This window comes from Mus caroli, unplaced genomic scaffold (genome assembly GCF_978045245.1).
Source record: "Mus caroli unplaced genomic scaffold, Mus_caroli_1 scaffold_2, whole genome shotgun sequence".
Taxonomy (NCBI): Eukaryota; Metazoa; Chordata; class Mammalia; order Rodentia; family Muridae; genus Mus; species Mus caroli.
The window spans coordinates 162,103,617-162,118,516 of record NW_028227257.1 but is presented as its reverse complement, the minus strand read 5'-3'; the positions used below and the strand labels follow the sequence as shown (position 1 = coordinate 162,118,516).

The 14,900-nt window shown below is 41.5% G+C and overlaps 1 protein-coding gene across 1 annotated transcript in view; it reads left to right on the top strand.

The window, feature by feature from the left end:
- Window positions 1-14,900, top strand: part of Spag6 (sperm associated antigen 6) — a 51,317-nt gene that overhangs the window by 12,816 nt on the left and 23,601 nt on the right. Inside the window, exon 4 of the mRNA XM_021154982.3 lies at window positions 4,654-4,837. Coding sequence (XP_021010641.1) covers window positions 4,654-4,837 — 184 coding nt within the window. The remainder of the gene's footprint in view (window positions 1-4,653; window positions 4,838-14,900) is intronic.

Genomic DNA, 14,900 nt, shown 5'->3' with positions numbered 1-14,900 from the left:
ACCCTGATGAGAACATAGATGCTTTTAGCAGCCCTCACATGCAGGTGACAGACTAAGAGCCAGCCTGGGGAAAGAGCCTGTGGTAAAGTGAAAGTTTGATCAAGCTGTTTCTAAGTAAACAAGCATTCTAGCTCTTCTTAAAGAACTCTCCAGGGGAAGGCAGTTTAGAGAGCTAGTCCTTACAGTGCTTACCCCATAAACACCAGAACCTGTGTTCAGTTCCTAAAATCCAGGTAAAAATGGCAGGCATAGTGGTATATACTTCTAATCTCAGCACCAGGATGCAAGGCAGGAACACAAGGGCCTCTGGGGTTCACTGATCAGCTGGTCTACCATAATTGATGATCTAGGCCAAAGAAAGATAGTGTCTCAAGCGGAAGGCTCTCCTGGGGATGACCTCTGAAGTTGGTCTCTAGTCTACACACACACACACACACATGGGGGGGGGGGATCTTTGGTGTTATTAGATGTTTCTAATGAGCTATTTGGTGTCTGTACGTAGGGTTTTAGATTACCCATCCCCCTCTTAGCAAACCCTAATTCAGGTATGCACCTTCCTTAAGACTAGATTGCTACTTATATAATAAAAAGATAAATAAAAAACTGAAGAATGGCAAAGAACTTGAATAGATACTCCCTAAAAGAACATCTCCAAATGGTGAAAAACACAAGAGAAACTTGGCAGCATCAGTAAGAGGTGCAAATCAAAGGCGTGGAGTGATGTCTCTGCACACTTACCAGGACCTTGAACATAATAAACATCCTTAAGGAAAACGAGGTGATGATGTAAAAAAGCAGGGACTCTCAGCAATTGCCAGAGGGGATGGAGAACAGCACAACAGCCGTGAGGAGTAATCCAGCAGGTGTGTTTGTGAGCAGGGCTGGCATCTGAAAGAACTAAGCATGGCACTCAAAAGCCATAAACAAATGTTCAGAGCAGCGTGGCACACAGCATGGGGTGAGAGAACAAACCAAGACTACCAACGGATCAACGATAAGAAAACAACATGCATCCCACACAATGGACTGTTACTCTGTCACAGAAAGGACCTGAGTCCTGATAAATGCCATGTGGATGAGCCTTAAATCATCAGTGAACATGGGGATTTAGCAGCGACACCTGCACAACCTGGGAATGCATCGCAATGAACGTGGAGATTTTATGATGCATTTATTTCACCGGACTAAAAACATCTTAATTGTGCAAAATGTCTCCTTTGGTAGGTTTATTTTTTTTTTTAATGCTTTTCCAAGGAATTACAGAAAGTTCCTGCTTCATACATGCTACCAGGCTTTCATTCTCTGGACAATTCGGCCTTTCCTTGGAGAGCAGGCTCTATGCTTTCGTATCCCATGTGGAAAATCTTGATAGTTTTCTAAGTATGACTGTGTACTAGTTATAAGCACTACACACAGAAGGAAGGTGGGGGGGGGGCTTGACTACACAGAAAGCAAGGATGCAAGGATTACCCATGAGGCTCTTTGGCCTTACTGTGGCTGTAACCTATGCCCTCTTTGTAAATGAAGAAGCCCTGTGACCTTACATTTTGTGTTCAGTTCTTTGGCTATAGGAATTAGAACATGAAACATTAGAACTAGGAAGGAGAATGTGATCAGAAAGTGTGAATTATAGGCGCTGGCAGGTAACAGCTATTAATAACTTTACATTATAAATTTGATGATTCTACAGAATAAAAAGTCAAATTAGTTTAAGGTAATGACAAGAAATGTGCCATTATTTTTAATGATTATAATAAAGTAATCTTTAGAAAGTTATTTTAAAGCTCTACTGAAGTGGAAACTTTTAGTTTCTTTGGAAAGTAAGTTATGTAAATGATGTTTTGCTGGAGCACACAGGTGAAAGGATGTCTTGCTAAAGGAGACATGGGAAAGAACTTTTCCCTGAAGCAGACCCAGGTGAAAGGATGTTTTCATATGGCAAACACATGAAAGGACCTGTGATAAAGGAGTATAAATCTGACCCCACAGACAGTGGGAAACGAGCACTGAGCATTGGTTTGTTTTGCTCCACCTTGCTGTTCTTTGATAACGACAGACATATATTGGTTCGTCTTACATAACATTGTTGAGCTTAACATGTGGTAACACCACCATTAAGAACAACTTGCCCAAGAACTGCTAGCGAAGTTTCTGTGACAGCTTGCCTCACCTCAGGCTGGTTTAGTGAGCCTGGTAAATTTATTCAGGAATGAACTACAGCTGCCTGGTGTTCCCCTGCTGAGAAGACTGGACTGTAGTTGCTGGTTTGTGCCTGGTGTCTGTCTGCCTAGAGGACTGGTCTGCAGCTGTTGAGTCATATTTGGTGTGTGCTCAGGGACTAAACTGATGCCAAGGAAGACTGAGCTTGCCCCCAAAGAACTATTGCTGAACAGGTCCACTTCCCCCGTAGTCTAATAGCTTTTCTCTTCCACTGCCTCTGCTGGGCGGTGGGCTAGAGTAGAGGGTGGACCCTTGTTAAAAAATAGGTTGCGGAAAATTTATGCGTATACTCTACCTTAATTTTGATAATAAATTAGAGTTCGGGTCCTTGATATGATTTAAGAAAGTAAAGGAAATATGTCACATTAAAGCACCCGATCTGTACTAGCATTCTTTACATTATATTCTAGCATTCTTTACTATATATTTTACATTGACATGTGTCCCTTTTTTTAAGATATAGCATGTTAAAATACACTTAGTGTGTTTACTGTCTCTTATAATTTTTATTGTTTGTGTTTTTAGTCTAAGTGACTAGAAACCTTTCAGACAAGGTGCTGCAGTTGGCTGGTCCTTCCTAGTATGGTGGTTTGAATGATAATGGCCGTGATAGGCTCATATATGTGAGCACTTGATCCCAGTTGGTGAAACTGTTTGAGAAGAATTAGGAGATGTGGTGTTGAGGAGATGTGTCACTGGAGGTGAGCTTTGGGGTTTCAAACGCCCCTGTGTGATGACTTGTATATGCTCAGCCCAGGAAGTAGCACTATTAGAAGTTGTAGCCCTGTTGGAGTGGGTGTGTCACTGTGGGTGTGGGCTTTAAGATCCTCATCCTAGCTGCCTGGAAGGCAGTTTCTGTTAGCAGCCTTCAAATGAAGATGTAGAAGTCTTGTTTCTTCCTGCACCATTCCTGCCTGGATGGTACCATGTTCCTGTGTTGATGATAATGGACTGGACCTCTGAACCTGCAAGCCAGCCCCAATTAAATGTTGTCCTTATTAAAGTTGCCTTGCAGTGGTGGCGCACGCCTTTAATCCCAGCACTTGGAAGGCAGAGGCAGGTGGATTTCCGAGTTTGAGGCCAGCCTGGTCTACAGAGTGAGTTCCAAGACAGCCAGGGATACACAGAGAAACCCTGTCTCAAAAAACAAAAACAAAAACAAAAACAAAAACAAAAACAAACAAAAAAAAAACAACAAAAAAAAGTTGCCTTGGTCATGATGTCTGTTCACATCAGTAAAACCCTAACTAAGACACCATGCTAGCCATTTCCAGTTACTGTTTTCTCTGCCTCTTGGTTGTGGATAAGATATAAGCTCTCAGTTACTGCTCCTGAGCCATGCCTGCCACCTGCTGCCTTGGATATGGTATCTCCTCACAGCAGTAGAAAAGTAATTTAGACAGTAGTTAATATAAAAAAATCAAAACTGATAATATCAAGTAGGAGACTAATTGGATTTTATTAATGAGGACTGTGGGATCAGCTGAATGTGGTGGTCTATGCCTTTAATGTCAGCAATCAATATATAGAGGCAGGCAGATCTCTGTGAGTTCAAGACCAGCATGGACCATGTGATACATTCAGGGTTAGCCCAGCACACACAGTGAGACCTTATCTTAAACAAGCAACAAAACTAGACAAGAATTATGAGATCATCTCTATATTATAATAGTCATATAACAACTGTGTTGTAGCTAAATATTTCTTGTGTATTTGTTTAGCACCATGAAGAAAGAAACATGTTACTCCTGTATTTCACTTTCATTTTTTATTCTTTAACCAAATGAAATCTATATATTGGGCATACTATATATAGGAACAGCATTCACAAGTCACACAATAGGTGACTTGTTTTTATCTTTTAAAAAGCCTTTTCTAGAATAGAAAAATAACATATCATAACATCTCCTTTTTTTTTTAACCAGGAGAAGTTGAGAAATGGTGTGAATGTTTTACCTTAATATGATTTCTAGGTATATATCAGAGCATAGCTGCTATTCAGTGTAGTTCACTGAGGTCAGGAAAGTCTGCCATACTGAGAGGCTGAGAGGAAATAACAGAAACGAGGTGGTCAGTCAACAGAGTTGGTTAATAACATTCCAGAGTTCCCCTGAGTCAAACAGGACCTCTTAGTATCAAGCAGATATAGAGAATCCAATTATTATATGAATTTGCAGAAAGTCCCATGTTTATATTTGATTTTATGTGATTTCCAAATACATGCTTTAAAGTAACGCATCTTCAGCACAGTTTGAAACTGACCTTGCTTCTAGGTTAGTTACTAACCAGCGGCAATGGGAGCGATAAAGACTCAGCATATCCCAGGCAGTTCCCACCGTCTGCAATCAGAGGCGGTTGTGCTTTCCTTCAATGCCAGTTGTGTGTCGCTTTCAGGCTATTTTAGATTCTAGGTTTGGTCTTTTTTCCTTGTAGTGCGTCTACAAGAAGGCAGCTGCGTTTGTGCTGCGAGCCGTTGGTAAACACTCTCCTCAGCTGGCGCAGGCCACAGTTGACTGTGGTGCCCTGGACTCACTGGTGATCTGCTTGGAAGATTTTGACCCTGGAGTCAAGGAGGCTGCAGCCTGGGCACTTGCATATATTGCAAGGCATAATGCAGGTACTGGGGTGTGCTTGAAGATAGACTCAAGTTTAACTTTACTGGATAAGAACAGTTTTGTTTATCCATTGATGGGGTTTTAAACGTTGCTGGACATTATGGGAGAGCTGTCTTGAAGGATAGCCACACTGATTTGGATCACATAATTACAAAACACTTCTACATTTGAGTTCTAACAGAAGGGAATCTGAAGGGGACGGTGGTATGGCAGAGTGAGACTGGCATTTCAAGCCAATCAAGGAGCCAAATCACCTGGATGAATGAATGGTGTGGTAAGATGATATACAGTTGTAGAAAATGTTTTATTACCCTGTGCTAGCAGGAAGGAGGAGGAAGAAAATAAGGGCAACGCTTTTTTCAAAACTAAAATCCTGGTGTGGTCAACCAGGATTGGTGGGGCTCTCCTGAGAGAAGACTGTACAGACACAAGATTGAGAAATGATATGGCGTGGGGGTGGGGGTGGGGGTGGGGGTGGGGTGGGTGAGGGATGGACCCACTCCATCTCTCTGTGGATGCTAAAGAATAAGTGCTAAATGGCTTATGAAAATGATCAGCTTTGCTAGGAACCGGCATCCTGCATGCTGAGCAGGGCAGGACAGCCACATGGTAGGATCTGATTTCCAGGGCAGGCACTGTGCTCAGCTGCTGTGTGACCTCAGCCCCATCCTCATCTGAACAGAGGGTAGCTGACAGTCCTGAGGTTTGTGATAAGGGTGGTAAAATCACAAACAGAGCTCTTGTCGGTACTTGGCATGTACCTGGTGAATGCAAGATGTCCATAGTATTAACTATCGGAAAGAACACCATAACACTCATGACTTTAGCCAAGTGTGGTGCTATATGCCCATAGGCCCAGCTACTGAGGCCAGCCTGTACTGCATAGTAGGACTGCATCTTTAAAAAAGTAAAAAAAAAAAAAAAAAAAAAGAAAAAAGAAAAAAAGAAATGAAATTTATTACATTGGAGTAGGAAGTCCAAATTATATAAAGTAATGGAAACCAGTTTGTCAAAATTAGTAGCAGTCCCAGGAGAGGCTTACCCCAAACACCTCCTTGGGAAGCTGGTCCTGAGGAAAGAGTATTAAGGAAGGAAAAAACTGTATCTGTGGAAGTGTTATTATGACATTGTTTATAGTTTCAAACTGCCTTAAATATTTGACAAAACTTGAGTGGCTAAATTATAGTAATCCGCTTAATAAAGTCTCATACTACAAAGCAAAAAGTTGTTATGGTCCTTACAAGGTAATGCAGAAAAGTAAATATAATAAACGGTGGCAGTAAGAAGGATGTAAAGTGAGTAAGTAAAAAAAAATTACATTCAATTTTAAAAAGATAAAAAAATACTAAAACGGAGAAAGTTGTATAATACAGTTCCAATGCTGTAAAAGGAGCCTTCCTATGGTTGTAGACTATGAGATGCATGTTGCATTACTAAGCTGGTAGATTAAAGATGTCTTTTTGCTTCTAGATTTTCCAGTGTGTACAAAGAACAGCAGCTTCTCTGTGTGGAGTCACTGTGATACATTGACTCCTTTAGACGATAGCTGCCCTTGGCTGCTTCTTTCTCTACTTGAGAGAAGCTGACTTAGAGAAGAGGCCTGGGGTGATGTGAAGGGAGGTATGAGAATCCAAATCTCTGTACTCCCAAGTCCATGTTAGCCTGGGTACCACACAGCTGGACTGACCACTTCCTGATGCTGCTGAAGGAAACCGACAGAAGCAGGCAGAGACTCTCTGTTATGTTTGGTTCTTAATGGGGACAGGATAGAAATAGAACAGCGGGAAACTAAGCTGAGACAGCAAACTCTTATATTTAGAAAAGTTTGTATTAATTTCCATCCCATTGTATCTGGAGTTTAGAAGTTGTTAGTTTGTCATATAATGTGTTGAGAGAACTCAGTGTTTCGGGTCAGAAGATGAAAACTTCACAATTGGGTTAAGTAGGTTCTGATGAGTCAGGGGACATGTTCCACACTATGCTGAGTCTCTCTGAGTAGTTCACAGAGCTCTGTGGAACGACCACTCACACACATTGGTGGGGAGGTGTCAGGGATGTCCTGTCCATCTCCCTTGATTGCCCAGTCTGAGAGATGTTACCATGGTTCATAGGTCAGACCTAGCTGAGGGATCACACTCCACTATCTTTCAATGACTTGGATCCTACGTGGAATCCCCACTGTAATATAATATTTCACTGTAGAGGTCTCAGGTCTAGAAGCTCCCCAAAGAGATCTGCCGAATTCTCAGAAGTAAAGGGAACTGCGGTGTAGTCCCACAGAAGTCACCTGTCACAACCAAATCAAAGACAGTGGAATATTTGCCCTCAAATAACTGGTCTGTTTCTCAGTGTTTTCCTAAACATGGAACATACTGAGATCACTTGGGAACATCCATCATCATTCTCTTCTTGACATTTATGCTAAGGCAGGAGAGGGTTTTAAAATGTTTTAGACGTCAGGTGAAACGCCAGGGGAGTTTTACCTTACTTAAGGGCAAGAGGAAGGTCGGAGGTCTGAGGTCGGCGTTTTTTCTGCCCCCCCCCCAGAATGCTTTCTTCTTCCTTCTTTCCTTGTTAGTCTTTCCCATTCTGCTAATTGGTCAGTTACAAACAGGTTAGCTAACACAATTTTCAGGGCCTCATTTGCTTTTGGAGACAAAAGTTCCTGAGCAGAAGCATGAAGGATTAGGAAGAAAGGGCAGTAGGACTGTAGCCCCTGGGCAATGGTACAAGCAGGCACAGAGATACCTCATGAGCACTCCAGCTTGCAGCCTCAGGGCCTCAGGTGGCCTAACTAGAAGTGCGGACTGAGGCAAAGGTCAGAAATGACTTGATAGTTTGAGGGAAACCTCTCTATAGCTAGGCTCAAAAATAAGTTTTAAATGTTGAGCGCTTTAGTTAAAATTCAGGCTATCTTTATGTGGTAAGCTTTGGTTGACTTAGTCTAACAAAGATGAGTACATTTGATCAGATATTCTACATCTCATGCATGATTGTGGGCCAGAGTCCAGCTGAGACAGGTGTGATGGCACTGCTGGTCACCTGCAGCTTCCGATGGGACTCATGGATAACCAATAGCTTCTCAGCCCCACCTATGTGTAAGAAAGAGGATGTCCAGGATATTGTTCAAGCTCCCCATGATATTATTCTACTTAGAACCGTGTTTCCCAGGGCAGTTGTTTTGCTGGTCATCAGTGTTCACGTAGGTAAAAAGTTCACTGGGATTTTCCTGTTGTTGTTACTAAGCATTCAGTAAATACAATCTGATTTTTTTTATTACAAAAAAGAATTTAGAGTGTAGAGCAATGAAATGTAATGACTTTGGCGACCTGAGTCACCGGGCCTATGACGTTCCTGTCACTCAGCCTGTGACAGTGGCTATATGGCTTGCTTAGTGACATTCTCATCTTGGAACTCATGAAAAACTCGGGGGGACTGCAGTGTGCATTTCCATATCTTTAAAAATATTTTAATCATAAACAGTATTTACAATAATTATCTTCCAAAAAAAGAAAAGCATCATTCGTCAGAATTAACCAGGCTAGGTCTATACTACTTTTGGACTTTGGTACAGTTAGAACAGACATTTGGAATGGAAGCCATGGAATTTCACGTTAAATTTACACTTTGAGTACTGAATACATCTTCTGCATGTACCTACCACTGCAAACAAACAAATCTGTGATGAAATAGAATTAGAAAGTGATTAGCTTTGTATTCTTTCCCGCAACTCCCGTCCAGTGCACACATAAGCTCTTCCTTGTCACATGTTTAGCCTGTCTTTCCCCCTTTCTACATGATATGTGGCACCAGGTGTACATTTATCTACATACATACCTGGGTCCCATATATGAGGGAGTACGATTTTTTTTTATTTCTGAGATTATCTGACCTCACTCAGTATTATAAAAGTCCATTTTCCTGCAATTTCTTAAAAGTAATTTTTCTCTAGAGCTAAGTACTATTCCATCATATCTTCCAGTCCCTTGCTATAGAAAGTAAAGTGACCATATACGGGGGTATAAATATCCTTCCTGTAGGGTATGTGTTCTTGGGCACATGCCCAAGAATTAAATAGCTGAGTCATATGGTAGTTCTCTTTTTAATTTTTTGAGAAATCTTCAAACTGATTTCTTCAGTGACTATATTAATTTGCACCACAACCAATAGTAAATAAGAGTTTCTTTCTCTCCACATTATCATTGATATTGGTTATCAGATTTCCTGGCAATAGCCTTTCTGGCTGGAATATCAAACTACATTTCTATTTCTCTGACAACTAGAGATATTTTAGTAATAGTTATTGACCATTTTGTCTCTTTAAAAATATTAGTTCATTTATCCATTTGTTGATTGGCAGTTCTGTTTGCTTGGTAGTTAATTGCTGTAATCCTTTGTAAATTCTGGAGATCAGCTCCTTGGGTAAAGGGTGGCTGGTATCTGTTTACTCTACTGATTGTTTCCTTTGCCTTAAAGAAACTTTTAATTCTCATATTGTATTTTTCTTAGTGGACAGAATAAAATAAATTGACTAAGATCTCAGCCCTGAGGGGAAAAATAACTACAAACAGGCATAAAGGCCATGCAGACAATGGTGCTAACATTGGACAGTGTACTGGCTAGTTTTGTGTCAACTTGACACAGGCTGGAGTTATTACAGAATAAGGAGCTTCAGTTGGGGAAATGCCTCCATGAGATCCAGCTGTGGGGCATTTTCTCAATTAGTGATCAAGGGGGAGAGGCCCCTTGTGGGTGGGACCATCTCTGGGCTGGTAGTTTTGGGTTCTATAAGAGAGCAGACTGAGCAAGCCAGGCGAGGCAAGCCAGTAAAGAACATCCCTCCATGGCTTCTGCATCAGCTCCTGCTTCCTGACCTGCTTGAGTTCCAGTCCTGACTTCCTTTGGTGATGAACAGCAGTATGGAAGTGTAAGCCGAATAAATCCTTTCCTCCCCAACTTGCTTCTTGGTCATGATGTTTTGTTCAGGAATAGAAACCCTGCCTAAGACAGACAGGAATGTACAGAACTACACTACTGTATTAAAACGTATGCACGAGGGCCAGGGATGCGGGCTGGGATGTAGCTCAGTTAGCACAGTGTTGGCTATGTGTGTAGCTGGTCTTTTGCTACTTTGTGTGTTCTTCTTTCTTGTACATTTTTCACCCCCTAATACTAGATAGGAGAGAAAAAGGATAAAGAGTAAAGGAAAGAGATCCCTGAATAAAGCCAGGGGTCAGAAAGGGAGTGATATTATCATTAGTCTACTTTCTGCTGATCAGGGGCATGAAGTTCCTTGGGGCAAGTTTGATCTTTGCAGTCAGAATATCTACTTTCTTCTTCTTCTTCTTCTTCTTCTTCTTCTTCTTCTTCTTCTTCTTCTTCTTCTTCTTCTTCTTCTTCTTCTTCTTCTTTGCACATGATTAACTTAACAAACCTCAGCCAACAACAAACAACCAACAACCACTCACCCTACTCCTTGGAGCCCTAGTGTTTCTATACCCTTTAAGCTGTCTCCAGATGTCATGCAATCACAGAAACTATCTTTAGCGAGCAAAATCACATCCCTGCTAGAGCATGAGTCAAATCCTAGTCAGCTGCTGTGAACTGTCTGACAGCAGCCTGCACCCCTACGCCTGGGAATAAAATAAGCACAGTCCTATTCCTGTGTTCTTTAAAGAAACCAGAATTCTCACTACATATGTGTGGTTCTCCTTACCACATAACATGGGTGTGATATTACATACACGTAATGTAACTTCAGCACTGAGAAGGTAAAAACCAGGAGAGTCACAAGTTCTAGGTCATGTTTTGCCATATACTGTGTTGAAGGCCAGCCTGGACTACATGAGACTGTCTCAAAACAAAACAATCACATATAACACATCACATAATATATACTAGGATAGTGAAATATAAGGAATGGGGTACAATATCAAAAGCGAAGGTCACTAGAACCCATCTCAGTTTCTTCTTAAGGACCATTCAGGTGAGCACTAACCAGACTTTGGGAATTGAAATACAGAAAGAAGGCAGTGACATGAGACACAGGAGAAGGAAGAGCCCTCTGACCCCATTCCTTGATTGTACCCCAAATTCTCATAGTCTAGGATTCAACTTTTGATTTAATGTTAGTATTTGTGGGAGACACATCTCTGTGTGTGGGGTGGATAAAGAAAAGAGTCTGGAGTGCTTGATCACAATGCCATGATGTCCCACAGAGTCTGGGCCACCCTGCTTCTTGAACTTCATTTATTTTCCAATTCACATAACACCTTTTAAATATGGGGGGGGGGTGGCATTTTAATTTGCAGCTGAATTTCTTGGATTCCATTAGGCATAATGCATTTGAAATCTGAAAGTACTCTAGTTGGGCATTTCACAGCCTAAGTTGGCTATTGAATGCCTAGGACCGCCAGCGTCAGAATTGTGCTCTGCTGTAAGATATGCATAGCACCCAGTCTCACCAGAGAGCTCAACGCCATTTTTTAAGGAAATGTTAGTTGGCATATTTGGGGGGCCTTTTGTTTTCATATGTACTTTGAGATGAATGGCCCAGCTTGCTTTCAAAGTGCAGAATAAGTTAATTACATCAAAGCAATTTACTCAAACAGTGTTTCTAAAGTTGTTAGGGTGAGAGCCTGGGCCCTTGCAGCCCTAACAAGCTAGGCTCGACCACCCATCCTCAGGAGGCCAATTAAGCAAATAAGTAATAGTGAAAGCAGAGAAAGGAGATTTATTCAGTGTAGTCACACTGGGAGGGAGAACAAGTGATCCTAGGACCCCTCTCCAGCACCATTTTAGAAGCCTTAGCAGGAAGTTTGTGCTTAAATAGAAGGCACAGGTACACACAGCTAAGCAAGCAATCCCCAAAGTAATTGGCCAGCCAAGATAGTCGAAATGGTCAGGTTCAACAGGGTATCCTGTCTCAATAAATAAAGTGAGAACAGTTGACGTCCATCTCTGACCTCCACACACATGCATACATACATATATGTAGAAGTGTGTCCACACATAAAGTATATATATGTGATCGGAATATAATCATTGTACCGCATGTTAAAATAACAACCAAGCTAAGCAAAAACAAATGTCTACCATAGGGCCTGATTGAGGAAATCATAGCAATATATGCCCAGCATGATTTCAGAGGAACATTAAAAATGTTCAGTGAGGATTTGGAGGCTTGGTGGTTACGAGCGGCTACTTCCAGAGGACCTGAGTTTAGCTCCCAACACCAGTGTTGGGGGCTTGCACCTGTTGCAACTCCAGCTCCTTTGACCTTCATGGGCACTTATGTGCACGTATCCACACAGATGCCTGTTACACAGACACACAATTAAAAAAAAAATTGTTGGGTTAGCTCCACCTCTAGAATTAAAACTAGACAATGTAGCAGCCAGGGTGTGGTTGGGTGATGGGGGTGGCAGGGCCCTTTTAGGAGCCACTCAGGGAGGCTCAGGAGAAACTCAGAAATAGTCTTCTTTTCTAAGAGCCGGTATGACTTTTGTTTAAACAGGGTCTTTTTATGTAGTCCTGGCTGTCCTGGAATTCATTATGTAGACCAGGCAGACCTTATACTCACAGAGATCCACCTACTTCTGCCTTCTTCATGCTGGGATTAAAGGTGTGCACCACCATGCCTGGCATCTGTGTGACCTTTCTAATCTCTAGTGTTTTACTGTTTGTCTTTCGTCTGCCTTCCGCCTTGCCCTGGTTCCATAGAAAGTTCCGTCAGAACCTTGTAAACTTTGTACAGTCTTCTCCATCCCCCTGGGTTTCTATAAGACTGGACTCTACCTAACACTGGACTGAAGCAAAAATGCATACCAATAAAGTCTGATTGGCATTTCCTATAATAAAGATTTTGTTCTTAACATTATAAGCTAAGTGAAATCCCAACCATGCAAGCAGATAACATGAAAAAACTTGTAGATATAAAAAAATGCATTTTATAAAGATCGGATTTCACTTAATTTACCGTTCTGGCTCCTTTTCTCTTGGGCACTCTGGACCTGTGCAGGAGCTTGGCTTTAGTCTCAGCTGCAGAGTCAGAGGCTAAAGTGGTGATGGCGGGGGGGGGGGGGTGGTGGTGGTGGTGGCTGGGGCTGAGGGTGCTTACTGTCCTGCAGGCTATTAGCCAGGATTCTTCTTTGTCTAAGTTGGTTTCCATTTCTTAACTTTCCCACACCATGTTGTCAGGCCACTTTATATAGAAGCCCATGTAAGTGTTAACCTGCTCCGTCCAAACCAGCTAACTATAATTTCTCACTAATGCCCCATTATCTTCAGATCAATGACTTGATTGACTCATGAGTTTTTAAAGGAGCCTAAATCATTTTGCCTTGGAAGCAAATGTATGTATCTATGTTGTTCCTTAAACTATCATTCGATCTGTATGTTAGAGCTGAACGGATCACTATGAAGCTCTAGCAGAGGAATGGGAGATGGGAAGGATGGAAAGACAGTAACATTTGTAAGTAGGAGGAAAAAGAAAAATCGCACCAAACCTTTTCATAATGCACAGAAAATTCCTCTCTGTGCTGTTCCCATTTCTATCTGCAAATTGAGATATCAACCAATCAGCTCAAAGTTATAGCCAAATGGAGGGAGTGTTGGCTCTGGATGTGGCAAGTCTCAATTGTGTAGGTGAAGACCAGGTTGCCATGGGAGCCACCCCAGTGGTGTCTGTTTCCTACTGGGCGCATCCTGTGTGGTCTGCCCCAACAGACTTGGTATTTTGTAACTTTCAAGCTTTGTTATGACAGAGTGCAGGGTTTGTATTGGATCCTGTGTTCTGGGTCATCATTTTAGATATACCTTCCTTAGATGGCCCATTGGAAAGCCCAGGGCAAGTTCCTCCCAAGACTCATGAGTGTACTTGGAAGTAAATTTCAGTTGACTGAAGCAGTCATCTGGTGAAGCTGACCCCTCAACTGTAGCCTAGTAAAAGGTTTGAGTCCCTAAATGCTTTAGGCTTCTAAGTTTGGTGAGATCTATTACATAGTAGTAGATAACAACAACAAAAAAGTAAACAGCTGGGTTAGACCAAGTCTAAATTAATTTTTCTTGGAAGAGCTGAAGTTTTGGGAATAAAGCTTGTTTTTATTTTAAATTAAAATTTCACCTAATTATGATAAATTGGTTGAGTGGGCTGTCAGATTATTATTAATGTAAGAATATGTTCTCAATATATGTTCTATATTGCTTTCTTCAAAGTTTTAAGTGGGATGGAGATACAATTCAGTTAGTAGAGGGCTTGCTTAGCATATGCCGAGCGTGGATCTCCAGCAGTGCTGTGAAACGGGATGCTACGCTAACTAGCACTCTGAGGCTCAAGCAGGAGAATCAGAAGTTTAAGGTCATCAACATCATGAGGCCACGAGCTTGGGATACACAAGACTCTGTCTCAAACAAACAAACAAACAAATGAAAGTTTGGAAATGGTATAGCTATGTATTTTATTTTTATGGTTAGAGCAAAATCCAGCCACCCCATTTTAAAATTGAAATAGTGCAAGTTATTGGATTGTGACTTCTGGTGCTTTTATAAGAAAACAGGTTAAAATATATCTTTACAGGACTTGGAAATAAAATAAGCAAAGTTAAAGAAATTAGGGTTCCAGAGGAGTTGCTGAGTTTGTATGCTAATGGTGTGTGTGCGCACACACACACACACACACACACACACACACACACACATTTTTTCCCCTTCCTTTACTCATTTTGAAAGCCTCTTAAGTTAGCGTACTTTTTAGTCTGAGTTCTCAGAATCACTTCATTTGGCTCAGATACTTCTCTATGTACCACGAGTGAGCAGGAAAACCAGTGAGTGGTCATTTCCAGATCAGCTCCGCCCCTTTGTTGTCGAACATTCCCTCATTTCTTGATTTCTTCCTTAGTTTTTTTCTTATATCATCACTGTGGTGATTCTTCCTTTATGAGTCCCCTGAACATAAACGTAAGAAGTAAAGGTAGAAAGAACATCATATTTCCATATCTGGAAAGCCTCTGCCCAGGTCATTTAAGAAGGCATAAGACTTAAGCCTGAGGTTGTAAAATGCTGGCT